General features: G+C 37.4%; 1 protein-coding gene and 1 non-coding gene across 6 annotated transcripts; one reads left to right on the plus strand and one right to left on the minus strand.

The window, feature by feature from the left end:
- On the minus strand, positions 1–7684 carry LOC136343881 (uncharacterized). 5 transcript variants are annotated; one of them, XM_066290864.1, is made up of 5 exons: positions 2221–2333; positions 1892–2046; positions 1648–1839; positions 1432–1586; positions 1–1379 (listed from the first exon to the last, which is right to left on the minus strand). In XM_066290864.1, exons 1-5 carry the CDS (start codon positions 2262–2264, stop codon positions 1185–1187), a joined length of 741 nt encoding a protein of 246 aa, XP_066146961.1. In that variant the 5' UTR covers positions 2265–2333; the 3' UTR covers positions 1–1184. The 5 variants fall into 5 exon arrangements, with proteins under 5 accessions (XP_066146961.1, XP_066146963.1, XP_066146960.1 ...); XM_066290866.1 differs by lacking the exon at positions 2221–2333 and adding an exon at positions 7619–7684 and having other exon boundaries at positions 2–1379; positions 1432–1589; XM_066290863.1 differs by having other exon boundaries at positions 2–1379; positions 1432–1589.
- A 439-nt stretch (positions 7685–8123) lies between these two features.
- Positions 8124–8196, plus strand: TRNAR-UCG (transfer RNA arginine (anticodon UCG)). The gene has a single exon. It is a non-coding gene; the product is annotated as a tRNA-Arg (tRNA).
- The last annotated feature ends 5332 nt before the right edge of the window (positions 8197–13528 follow it).

Genomic DNA, 13528 nt, shown 5'->3' on the forward strand with positions numbered 1-13528 from the left:
TCACGCGCAGTGAAATGCTTTTAGCTACTTCGCCACATGCCCGTAGGAAAATGGATTTTGTCGGATTCTCTGTTCTTCGCAGAAATTGAGAGGACTGAAATTCGTCGAGAAGAAGCAACGCAGGTCAAGAGGGAGACGCTTCGAACGTCGCAGATGAAGGAGTTAAGAAAAACATTGATCGTCATACAGAGCTGTATTTTTTTCTGGGCCATTCCACCTCGTTGCTGGTGCGGGTATTTGCGCACCATAGAAATTGCGGTCCAAAGTGGGTCCTAAGCTTCTTCGAATTAAAAAGAATTATACTACGAATCGAATCGTTTGGACTTGCCTCCTTGCATTCCTTTAAATTCACTACGACTGAGCGACCTGACATCACCATCCAGAATATTCCTCTGCGCATGCATAGCGTCGCAACACCGTGCGGAAGCCGCGAACCAACGTCTGCTAGTATGATCCTCAGGATATCGTAATGCACATGGTACCAGAAAAGAAGGTGGAGCAGCTTTGGCAGTGATAAATTAATCATCGACACATCACCACATTAGCACCATCTCAAATCCTCAAATACGCGTTTCTGGTTGCTTCAAGATCTTACAGAGAAGGAAGAAGTTTCTTGTCCAAACGATTTTGCACTGACGGTTGAGGATTTGGGGACGCGATGTCTTCAGGACTAATAGGCACATTGTTTAATTTTGAATATTCGCTAATATCTTCGCCGTACAATCACAGCTTTTCAACTCTAGTTTCAACCCTTAAATTGAATTCGCCCCCATCAAAACATGCTCCCAGGCCACTGTGCGGTAAATCACACAAGACGTCATTCCACGTTTCATTTACATGATAAATTTCCACTAAGACTCGGAGTGATAATACGATTTGCTCGGTGAAAGGTGAAAATAAATTGATTTCGCGTTTCTGGTGACATATTAATGCACATATTAAGATTTTCTTGAAGAGTCTGATGCGTACAAATCCGGCCCCTGATGGAACTCATTACCCGTTCTGCGAGATTGTGCTCGGTATAATGGTGTTTTGATGAATTGGCAAAGCTCAAGCAGAATTACGAATTATTTGCTCGTGACGTTAATACGTATTCTCGGATCGTGTATAATGGATTATGGAGTTTCTTAACAAATAAATTAGTTACTAAACTTTCACATAAAGTCCAACAGAAATATTCAGTTTTAGGGCATGTAAGTCTGTATGGCATTAGAGGCCAAATCGTGGTAAGTATAGAACGAGGCTGCCCTTAAAAGGGCTCTGTGGTGGAGACTCCCTGGCAACGAGTCGCACGGAGGCAAAGGGTGTTGATTCGAGCCGAAATCCGTTAGGAGCCCTTCGTTTTCCTTGTATACTGGGGCGAGTTGATTCGAGTAGTCCTGCATATTATAAAATATGGGAAATTTAGTAGCAAATAGATACTTCACTTACGTATTTGATATACTGCTGTTGAGTCTGGCAGGGTGGATTTAGGACTGAAGAGTTATAACCCACGGAGTAGCCAGGGGCTGGATTTACGTCTGCCCCATATTGCTGTCCCATATCCATGTTTATGGATCCAAACTTCATCACTGAAGGCAGTTTGGCTGCTAAATTATAATCAGTTCAATTACAATAATCACGATTATTCGAATCAATATCTTATACATGTGGCAAAAAACGTCCGATTAATGGCCATTTGCAGAGGACCACAATAACCTTTCTTCCTGCCGTGGGGCTCATTCCCTTGCTTGCCCTGGTTGGGCTTCCTTCTAGGCTTGTATTTGTAGTTAGGATGATCTCGCATGTGCTGAGCTCTAAGTCGTTTGGCCTCATCTATGAAAGGTGTTTTCTCGTTTTCTAGGAACAATTCGTAAAATGAACAGATCACAGAGGAGAGGTGCGAATCTACCAGGTAGAAGTTTCCATTCAGTTCCCAGCCTTTTTGAGATTTCCGAGTTGTGTAGCCCAGGGTTTCTGTTGGCAAGTTGCTTTCTCCGGAGCCTGGACCAGACCATGAAGGCGTTCATGGGACGTTTTACGTGGTCTGGCTTTTGAGTAAAGTCGCTAAAAAATGACAAATTGGTGCGCGATAGTAACGAAAAGAACATACTACACCGTTAGTTCTTTACTTAGGAACTCAATTCTTAAACCTTCTCCGAGGACGTTAACGGCGCGCGTCTCCTTGATGCAGTTTAAGAATTTGGTTCTAAATTTACTAATTAAAAAAAATGTAATAACCTCGAAAAGGTAGCACTAACATCACAATCATCACCACAAGACATTACACAATGTTCACCACTTTACGCTGAATGACAGAGGCCTACAAAAAGACTGACCACAATAAAAGGCGCACCGCTTGTGTTTAACGCTCAGTACACATTGCATTGTAGTTTATCGACAATGTCTGCATTGTCAACTAACTTTATTTAGAGGAAAAAATTATTTGTTCACAATCAAAATAATTGCGCCAGTAAATCGGTATTATTCGACGGGATAAATACGTTTGCGCCCTCTTTGCATTGTTATGTCAGGTGCATTGTCGATGTTATGTAAAAAATTGTCCGAGATTGACAATGAGTTTTAAAGGACAATGTATAACTGAATTGGAAAATTTGTTGGTCTTTTTCTGAATTCCTAATATTCTGTTCAAAACTCGCCGATTCTTGGATGACTGGAACTCCACGTTAAGATGCGCACACCAAGTGAAATGGGACTTGAGAACTGCTCAAGTTCTTTGACGTTGATCACACCTGCGACAAGAAAACTAAGTTTCTCCGGTTAGTTGAGGCTAAGAGGTTTTTCGCAAAAATGAGCTTTTGAGAAAATGTCGAGAGCCTCTAAACCAGATTTCATTGGAGGTTGCCCGCGAAATTCCACCTTGAGGTGGACACATTTCGACTGCACTGGACCGCAAAATTAACGCATAATTTTTTAAACTGAACAATTCGCTTTCGAAAATATTTATAAAGTGCGCTAGAAATTTAAAATTATTGTTTATGGCTCTTAAAACTTTTTTTATAATTTTTTTACGTGTTCATTTGTGAGATAGCAGCAATTGTTAGCGAAATACTCAAAAATTGTTCCACACAGTTTCGTATGAAATGCATCATGCAGTAATAATAATAATTAAGTTTCGTAATTTTGGCAAAATAATGCCTCATAATAGAGCATCAAATGATCAGAGTTTCGCTAAAAATGAACGAACGCCAATGGTTTTTTTGCCATCGACCTTTTAGATTTTTTATTCAATTGCCAATAAACAAAATAATATTTACATGGAAATATCATATTGTTGAGAAATAAAAATTATATGATTTTTTGGTGCGCCGCGTATTCACTTAACTACACCCCTTATTGGATTCGTTAAGTTTAATTTGAATGAAAATTACTGTTAACCTTCTTTAATTAACGTAAAATATTTCTCTAAAATCATAAAAATGCATAAAAATAAAAAACAAGCGGTAATTTTGCGGTGCGGTGTATCAATTCGTGTTCCTTTTTCGGCATATTGCTATACGAGGATCGTTCCAAAAGTACTAACACTTAAGGAAAAAAATTAAAAAATATTACTTTATTTCTCCGCATAAAACCCTTTGAGATTGACACCCTTTTCCCAGCGATGTCCTATGGCTTTTAAACGTTATTTATAGTAAAAAGCTTCGAATATTTCAAAATAGGTATTAACCTCCGCCTCCGCCGCTTCATCGTTGGCAAATCTCTTTCCACCGACCCATTTTTTCAAGTTCGGAAATAGAAAATAGTCTGAGGGGACTAAATCTGATAAATAAGGAGGCCAAGCGAAAAATTCGGAAACAAATTTATTGATTTGGGCCATCGCGATGATGGAAATACGAACTGATACGTTGCCTTAATGAAACAAAACTTTATTTTCCGTCAAATGCGGTGGTTTTTTCCTAATTTCCCCCTTAAAAGCCGCAATAAATTCGAGTGATATTCTCCATTTACTGTTTTTTCTTTAGGAAAAAAGTCAATAAAAAACTGACCTTATCATTTTTCCTGAAGGTGAAACGATTTTCGCCCTCTTTGGAGCGGATTTTCCCTTTTGAGTCCATTATTTTGACTGCTCTTTCGCCGCAGATGCGAAATGATGTACCCATGTTTTATCCGTTGTGAAACTTGGCCAACGCACTCCAAAATGCAACGTACAGTACTTGTTGAAGTGCCTATCTTACAGTACAGTTTTGTGAATTTGCACCACAATTTCTGAACTGGTCAGATCTGGAGTGTCATCGGGTCGACCACTGGGAAATTCGTCTTGGCAGCTCGTACGACCGCCCTAAAACTTTGCCACCCAATATATTATAGTTGTTAGCGAAGGACCAGAGACCCCCAGAGTAGAATCTAACTCTGCTTTAATGTTGGATGGACGAAGATCTATAGAGGATTAACACAATCTTTAAAAGTGTTCACTAAAAATAGCTGCAGTAGAAACATAAATTAACGTAGCACCCTTAAATTTCAGACATAAGCTTTTTAAGGTTAAGTTTTTGTAATATTGCAAATGTTTAACACAAAAAGCGCCATCTACATGTAACATCGGGTACTATTGGCACTACCCTTGTAATGTCACATGTATGAGAATTTTCCAATGCCTCTCACGTACTTGCGCGCATTCTCTTTTTCCTGATTTAATTCTTCATCTGCGATATCTGCAGATCTCGATAGTAATCGTCAAGGGGTTCACCTTTCGCTGGTTTTGCACGTTACAAGTTTCTCAGACACCAAGGAGGGTTCTCATATCTTTTTATGGTTCTTTACAAACCTGATTTTCTGAATTTCTTCTCTGCTAGTTCTTGATTTTAACTTATTTGTCTTACTGTAAATACGGTCAAACATTAGAGACGAATTTCAGTAGACGGAAAACAAGGGAGGACTGAGGACACTGGCTCCAAGATTGGCGTGTTGGAATCTCTTTTAATTTGAGGCTTGGCAAGAATCAAACCGATTTCATAAATTAATTTCTCACTTTCTGAGAGAATCTTTCATGTATAAATTCATGTATAGATGATAAACTTAAAATTCCAAAACGGCGAATGCACTTTCCGCCTTCATTGGACCACTATAGAGGGCGCCCCATATTTTTGGGACACTCTCTGTATCCTTTAGTGTTAATTTCGTGTGCTTAAAGTTTCATCCTTTGGTGTCAGACACTGTTGCAACTTTTCCCTGTTTGTGTGATATTCACTGCCTAATCAGCTTATTGCCTTTGTCAAGCTTAAAACTCCGCAAATGAAACCGCTAACCTCACCCTGCAGATGACTCTTCAATTATCGAGATTTCTTAATTAACCCTCATTTCTATGCAATTGTTTAGGTCGACGGGTTTCCTAAGGATATATTGTTCCGCTAATTTTCGAATTCCCCATTTTTCCAAAGGTTAATAGAAAACCAGCAAGCGCATTAATCGTTTAAAGCCCCCAATATGGAATGCTTTTGAAGAACTAATTTTAAGCCACATGTTCCTTAACTGGAAAGGTGAAATATCGATCATATAGTTTAATTAAAAGGCTCTTTAAGATTCCCCATTCCTGCAATTGGCTGCCATGCAATTAAAAAAATAAAGGGCGAGTTCAGGACTGTATGGGCAGCCTTAATCCACCTTGTTTGATCTCGAATTTTCCACGATTACCTGAAAGGCTTCAGATTCGCATCAGGCTGAAATTGAAACTTGTTAAAAGAGATCTCGAGATTTAATTTATTTCCGGCAATCAATTAGTGGATATGACTTGATTTGTCGTCCCTAAAGTGGTTTTCAGTTTGTATGGACCGGGGGTTGACAAATTGCTTATGACTCGAGAGAACTTTTCAGTCCGGACTTTTCAAGTGTTATTTCTAAGGCTTTGGAAATATTTCTTTAATTACTAGTAATATAAAGGGGGAAGAAAATCACCCATCATCAGTAATTGAAAACGATCTTTTTCCCACATTGTTGCACCTGCCGAATGCTAGAGGGTTGGTCAGATGTTTGGGGTTAGCGGGGTGGATGAAGGAGGAGGGCTGAAAGATGGAAGCTGTTCCTATTGTGTTGCGCATAAAACAATTACTGTGGCGGAAAGCAGCTTCGCTATACGGATTGGCCACGGTTCTCGCACAATCACAAACGATAAATTTTCCTGAAGAGCGGATGCAGTTCATTTTCTGAGGTGTCTTCGAGTCTTATTAAAATATGATTGAATATTGAATATTTTATTAAACGGCTTGAAATGACAAGAAGTCTTCTAGTTTGGTCTCTTCTCATCCGTTTCAAATCGATATGCGAACAATCATTATAGCAACTTTATACACCAACGTTTTAACAATTTTCTAACAGTTTGTAATGAGGCAAAATCGAAGTAAACCGGTAGACTCTTGAAATGGAGAGTTAAAAACATCAAAAGTGCGCTAAAAATAGAGAATTTTGTAGGTCTAATATACGTCAGAGCGCCTTTGACATTATCAAATAGAACCAACCTTACCAAGGTAACGATTGTCAAACCCGCCCCTGGTAAGTTTTTATCGAATTTAAGCGATTTTTTATTGCAAATTCGTTGATGTGATGTATTTTACACAATGTTTTGAACACACATTCGCCTTAGCTGAATATCACACTGTATGTGCAATCTCTAATATTATATTAGAAAAGGAAGCTTCTGTGGTAATGAATAAAAAATATTATGATTTAGCTGAAAAATAGAATGCCTATTTTTATTGTCAAACTGACTTATTGATCCCGGATGTAAAGAGTAATCAAAAGCTTTTATTGTCGGATTTGAAAATTATAAGATAATTTATTGTTGTATTTGAATTGTGACGGTTTGTTTAGTTCTATTTACACGTTCTGTGGTAACATATTTTTTATTGTTGTTGAGGTATTACAATACAATATTTATTATAAGTATGGACGTAATTATTTCATTACAATGAAGTTTGCACATACTAGCGATAGCTTGATAGAAACGTTGCAATTCAGGACCTATTTTGCAGCATTTGACCGAAAAGTAGTATCTTCAAGTGCCGAAATCAATGATTGCATTATTGTGGCAGGAGGATAACATCTACCGAAACAATGGCATAATAGCGGATCATTGATATACTGTCTATCAACATTATCTAACAGATAATTTCCACGGACATGAAGAAACTAAACAATGATGGGTCTTTATCTCATTGCTTTTATAGAAATCATCCTCTTGCCAAAGTTACCTTCGCCACTTATTAAGACAAATTTGTCTAACTGTTTTCCTAATAAACGAGGATAGACACTGCAGGAGATCGTTTTTTTTTTTTGCTACCAGTATAGCGTGACCTCAAATCTTCTGATGAACAGATGTTGCGGTCAGTTTCAGCATCCTGAATTTATAGGAACATGTGCGGTTGCGAATAAGATTTTTTGATCAATCAACGGTTTCAATCAATTTTTTTCCAATCAACGACGCCAAAAATGTCTTTCTCACATGTTCCTACACAATCACGTCCCAGTTACTAGAGCGTAGTTTCGCTACTAACACTAGTGGAGGAAAGTAGGACGCTTTATACTTAAATGAATGAAAGGTGCGCTTTCATGAGTGGAATTAGAGACGTAATACTTTTATTACGTTTTTCTGGTAATTCCAGGGGTTAATCGAAAACTCCAATACCTGGTATTCCCGTAGTCTCATATTAACATCCCTGGCGCCATCTTTCAACGATATAGTAAACCCTTTTAGATGCTTCACAACCAGACAACTAACAGCTATAACCATACAAACTACACACCGTAACAATTTAAACTAATTATAAAGGCAAAGAATGCTGTTGCTTGTCGCACTTCTTATTTTATCAGGTCATAAGAGTTTCAAGTGGCATCACCACACCTCTTTGACCTTATTCATTTATGAGATGAAAAGTATTGATTTAGATGTGAATGAGGCAAGGAATTGAAATAGTTGGCAGTGCTAAATGTAGATGGTGCCAGCTGGGATGATCAAGGTTTCTTGCGATTTGATGAACTATACGATTAATTGTAGTTTAACCTATGTTGTGAGTTTTTGTTTTCATGTAGAAAGTGTCTATATAGAAATATAAATTTAGTTTTAAAAAAATTAGAAAATTTATTTTATAGTTATGTAGAGTTTCTAGAGTATAGCTGACTTTTATTTTTAGGACCGTGTGGCCTAATGGATAAGGCGTCGGACTTCGGATCCGAAGATTGCAGGTTCGAGTCCTGTCACGGTCGCATAATTTTTTTTTAATTGATATTTTTTATTTTTTTAAATCAGTAATTTCTGTTTGTTTCTGATTCCTTAGATTTAAATACAATAAAAAATTTGAAGACATGTTTAACGAATTCGTTACATGTTTGTATTATGTAATAATCCCCATTCTCACTGTACAATTAAAGAAGTTAATGGCTTTTTTTTATCGAGGACCAGTTTAGTTGAGTTCAAACGATTTCCACTGCTTATAAAGTCACAAAATGTGCATCTGCCAATTAGAGACGTTATTTTAGTTCAAAATTTCAAACTAACGCTGGATTTCATATTGGAAATATTCCAAGCAGTATAAGTGCGCATTGGAGTGAATTGGTCACCCGCTTGCAGTATCTAAAATACGAGCGAAAATGGTCGAAAACTTTCAGTCATTAGTTGCATCTGGCGCCACCTCTGAACGAGAGAGTTCAAGGAACTAACCAACGAACAGTTACAACTTTCAGTTGTGTCTCCATCTAGCGCCGAGGAACTACTAAATATCGATAAAAACGTGGGCCTTGGTTCTTATGACAATCAATGTATTGCTCCATATAGAGGTTACTTGATGGATGGGCGTTTAGATGTCACAAATAGTTCTACATTCACACTATCTTCATAAATTATTAAAATAACTACTCAATAAATAGCTGTTTATGTAATCACTTAGGAAATACATAATGCATAACTTTATCCAACAGTGGGGTTCGGCGGCATAATGCGACACGAGTTATACAAGATAGCATTTCCTAATGAGTTTCAGTCACACGTGGACACGGTCGCTGTAAAATCATTTTGTGGAGGTACACAAGTATGCGTGCTTAAGGAGTTATCCTTTCAGTAATTAAATTAAATTTCAATTTGCATCTACCTGTAGTAATTAGTTGCAACCAGTGGAATGGCCGCAAAGCGGATTTGCTGGCAAATTTCTAATTTGTAAGTTTATTACTCTCTTCATATTTCTCGCACCTACTTTTGCGTAAACGCCTAAAATAAAAAATTTAGAAAACTACAATTTTCATAATAATTACATTAACTGGTTAGTTCAGGTTAATATTAAATTAAATAATAATTAACGTGAATTTTCCACGCGTTCGTTAATTTTTTTCATGGCCTTTATAATTTAATTATAGTTAAATTTCTATTGTTTAGTTAAAATTTCAATCGCGATTAATGACTTAGCACAAACAATGCAGTATTTCAATCAAAAACAATTCAATGGAGCTGCTTGGCTAAGAGCCATAGTAGATGATGTATTGTCTATATATTATAAATATTTACTAAAGTCTGCAAAGTTGCCAGTTCCAGTGCAAACTATTGTCAATGAAATTTTACTTGAAAATTGCGAATAATTTTAATATTTTTGGAATTGGTTTCGCTTTCATTTCATATAGGTTCGAGCCAGAATTCTGCCCTCGTCCGTTAAAAAAAAATGCAGTTATCAAAGGAATAACTGAGAAAAACGAACTGCTCTGAGCTAAATCAATTTTCCATGTAGACTCTAATTTTGAGAAAAAATATTATGCCTCAGGTCTTAATTAACTATTCCGGTGAACTGAAAGTGTACCACTATCTGTCAAGAAACTCAATTAACCGCCTTAAGATAACAAAGTTTGTAACTAGATCAATCACTTTATGAAGAAAAATATACGTGTGCTCAAACCCCATGAGGAACTTTAGCTCAATGCCTTGTATATCGAAGTGGTGCTGATCAAAGTTGCTCCAGTAATGATTCTGTTACTGAATTGTCCTTTACACAACAATCTCTCTGAATGGCTTTTTGGAACGAAAACATAATTTACAGGCCAACACAACATAAACTGAGTCCTCTAAAATTCAGTGATAAATTGGAATCTTGATAAAGCGTTGGGCATGTCATGGATGTCCAACGCTCATGTAATCAGTTAACCTGCTTTAGAGCTGCATGAATCTTGATTGATGAAAGTCATATGTATACAACTTGGTGTCACATTGATTAATGACTAAATTCCATCAAAAATGTTCGAAGAGCATTCTCCAAAGATGCGCCTGTAAGCTTCTTATGGAGCGAGAAAATTGGGCGTCTCTGATGGAACTTTAGAACCGGGCATCACAGGTCAAATTATTGTTACGACTTAACTGTACTTACCAGAGGCCATTTATTTTACAATGTTCCCGGCTGTAAAATCTGGCTCTAACGTGTCTTTTGAGGTTTTCCCTGTAAAGATATTCTTTTATATACTGCTTGCAGAGTGGTTAGTTGAGGAAGGAATTCTAATGGATAAGTTATTTTGAAACCTTGGAAGAGCAACTCTTTAGTTGGTATTTTTCTACTGTTACTAAGCTGTTTAAATTCCTCATTGAACACAGTTTAACAGGAAATAAAGGCTTGATGAACATTAAAAACACGCTGTTCCTGACGTGTAACACAGCTCGTTTTGAAAACTCCAAAAGAAACTTTGATGTGTAGCCCGAGGCGCAGTTTCCGACATGAAAGCTAATTTGGTGGCCAATTAAAACGTTAAGTAATTAAGTATATGCAGGAGAGAGGTTAGGATGAAGTATTTTACGTTCAGGGAATAATTTAATTAAAAATTTCTTTGGCGAAGGGCTTAGTAGTGTTGAGTATAAACGAATTGTAGTTTGATCAAAGAGCATTCGATATAATGAAAGAAAAACCACATCAAAAATGTTATACATTTTTTATGTCTTCTATAAAGAGTCTCATGAGTGTAGGGCGCCCTAAACTTCGAATGAGGCAGCTCGTAAACTGAAACATTTTTGGAACCGCTTTGAACTTTAAGTACATTTCGTATAACATATCAAATTCTAATTCTCCGCTATTTTCGCGATAATGACGTTATAAATTTGGCATTTTATGCACTTTTGAGGATACTAAGTAATGGCGACCTTTGGTCAGTTCGATGCTGGAAAACTTTGAATATGGAATGCATTTATAGATTGGTTAACGTAAAGCGTGGCATCCTTAGTTCAGTGTCGTGCCCATACAGACTTGAAAATTGTAAAAAAGTTAAAAATGTCGTTTATTGCTCCAAATTTTGAAAGTTTTTAGAAGCCTCGAGGAATCGAATCGGCCACAGTTCTTTATCTTCGAAATTGAAGTGCCAATGGCAAATTGTTTGTTGAGCGCCATTAGGACTCTCGGCAATTTAGAAGACGAACATTTGAAGCTGGTAAAAACATGGACGCACAGAACACAGTTTCGGAGAAAATCTAATTTAGCAAATTTCTGGATCTCTAAATCCAGCGATACTCCCCGTAACTTCCGAACAATTTTAGTTTGATGTAAGTGATTTTCAGATTATTGTTACAATACAAAAAAATTCGATTTGTCCCAACGAACAATTTTTGACTAAGTTTTGAAAGTTCGCATGAAGGTTTGAATTTCAGCATAACTCAAACCGTTTCGAAGTTACCGCTGGCGAAAACGTGACAAGTGCCAAATCTTGAATATCGACGTGCGGAAAGTGGGGAACGTTCCATAGACTCTGTGGGTTTAAAAATTACCTAGCACGAATTATCTAGTAACTAAAGCGAAATCTGATTAAGAAATGAGGGTAACCATATCTCAAATCCTTCCAATGTTGACGAAACTCAAATCAAGGATTCCGCCCTAATTCCCGGATTATAAGGGTCTATTCGTAAGGGACTAATAATTTTATGTTGTGCATAATTCATCGTTGAATATAAATGCCTCATTCATAGATTAATTTAAGGAATAAGTAATAAATTGCAAATTCCAGCTTTAAGTCATTAGATAAATTAATTATTGCGTAGTAACGTGCATAAAAGTCAAGGAGACTTTATGTCCTCGTAAAAAAGGTAATGGATAATAATGGCCCTGCTTACACACCTGATACCTGCACGTTATTGATAATTACTCTGCAGCTACTAAGGGTTAAATGCATAGTTAAGGAAATTAAGGGATGTTTTCCAAGCTTTTACCGCCGGCATTTCGGGCGCCGAAAATAATTTCTTTCGTTAGGTAGCTTTGCTATTCGTACGTCTTTTATGTCTGGTCTTAAACGAGCCAACCCCTAATATTTTATACTTCTTTACCCCCTTGAGCCCAACATGTTCGGGAGCGCGTTCACCGGACGTGACCGTTGCAAAACTGGGTTAATGTGTGGAATTGCTGTTGGAAATATATGGTCTTTTATATACACATGCACAGCTTGAGGGACGTTTTCACGTTTTAGGGGAGTGTAGAAAATAATGGTAGTTTTTGGGAAAAGATATGGATGCAAGGTTTTTCCGATGAAGAACGATGGAAAGGAAATTTTAGTAACTTGCCCCTCTATTCACGTGAAGAGTTTAAAGCGGACTCGATTAGTCTACGGCTATTTCCTGGTGTTTATAATGGTGCGGACTATAATTGTATTGTTATACAGAAGTAGTTAAGTCTCTAAGAATATAGGAATTTTTGGGAAAATACCGGAAGTAAACTGAACTTATTATGGTAACTTTTGAGCCTTAACGGATAGTTTCGTATGAAACCGAAACCAGTAGTGAACGAGACCCCATTTCTTGGTAATTTTATTTCGTAGGGGCATCCATGAAGCTGAAAAGGATCAGTTGCTGTTCAGCACCAGTCACAAAATACTGGAAACAATTAACCTCTTAAAGACCTCCTTTAGTAGAGAGGAACTTGAGTAGTTAATGCAGCTAATGAATTTTACAAGTGAAAACTGAAGCTCGTTTTGGAAACACTCAAGGAAGCCCTTAGGAGAGCTAGGAACGACTAGGAGAGAAATTTCAGCTCCAAATGTTGTCTTCAATCAGCGGTTCCGCAGCGTAGGCGCCAATGGACTAATTTTAATAGCTTAGTGAAAATGTGGAAAACCTTATCGATGATTGTTTACAGAAATAAGGGTTGCTGTACTTCACTGATACGGCCCCATATTATCTCCAAGTCAACCACTTAAGTTTACTTCTTCCCTTATGGCATTAATCCCCAACTGACTAGGGCAGATAAGAGAGTTTCCTCTTTAACACCAGCTTTAGTAGAAAAATCTCATGAACCTTTTTGAGTTGAATGTTACAATTTCTACTTTCCCAGTCTTAAAACCACACAAATCAATTAAAAAAATTATCGCATGCCTTTACTTCTGCCACTTTAGGAGACAAACTTAACAAACCCACACCAAACTGCTGACGAAAAATGACGACGTTTCTCTAAGAGGCTTCCAATCAGCCATCACGTCCAGTGTAGGGACAAGGGTAGGGGCCAGTGGGGGCCCTTTTTTGAAGGTTAGTTAAGTCCTTTGTTCTCTCATAAAGACAAATGAAGGGATTTGCAGTTATTTTATGGCTTACGTGATG

Source organism: Euwallacea fornicatus, chromosome 16 (genome assembly GCF_040115645.1).
Source record: "Euwallacea fornicatus isolate EFF26 chromosome 16, ASM4011564v1, whole genome shotgun sequence".
NCBI classification, from domain to species: Eukaryota; Metazoa; Arthropoda; class Insecta; order Coleoptera; family Curculionidae; genus Euwallacea; species Euwallacea fornicatus.

What these genes read in the sequence shown, in the direction of transcription:
- LOC136343881 (XM_066290863.1), bottom strand. Translation starts at nt 2,264, where the DNA reads ATGTCTTGTGGTGATGATTGTGATGTTAGTGCTACCTTTTCGAG. An exon ending in GTTAGTGCTACCTTTTCGAG is followed by an intron (nt 2,047 to 2,220) that starts GTTATTACATTT and finishes GTCATTTTTTAG; the next exon opens with CGACTTTACTCAAAAGCCAG. An exon ending in AACAGCAGTATATCAAATAC is followed by an intron (nt 1,380 to 1,431) that starts GTAAGTGAAGTA and finishes TATAATATGCAG; the next exon opens with GACTACTCGAATCAACTCGC.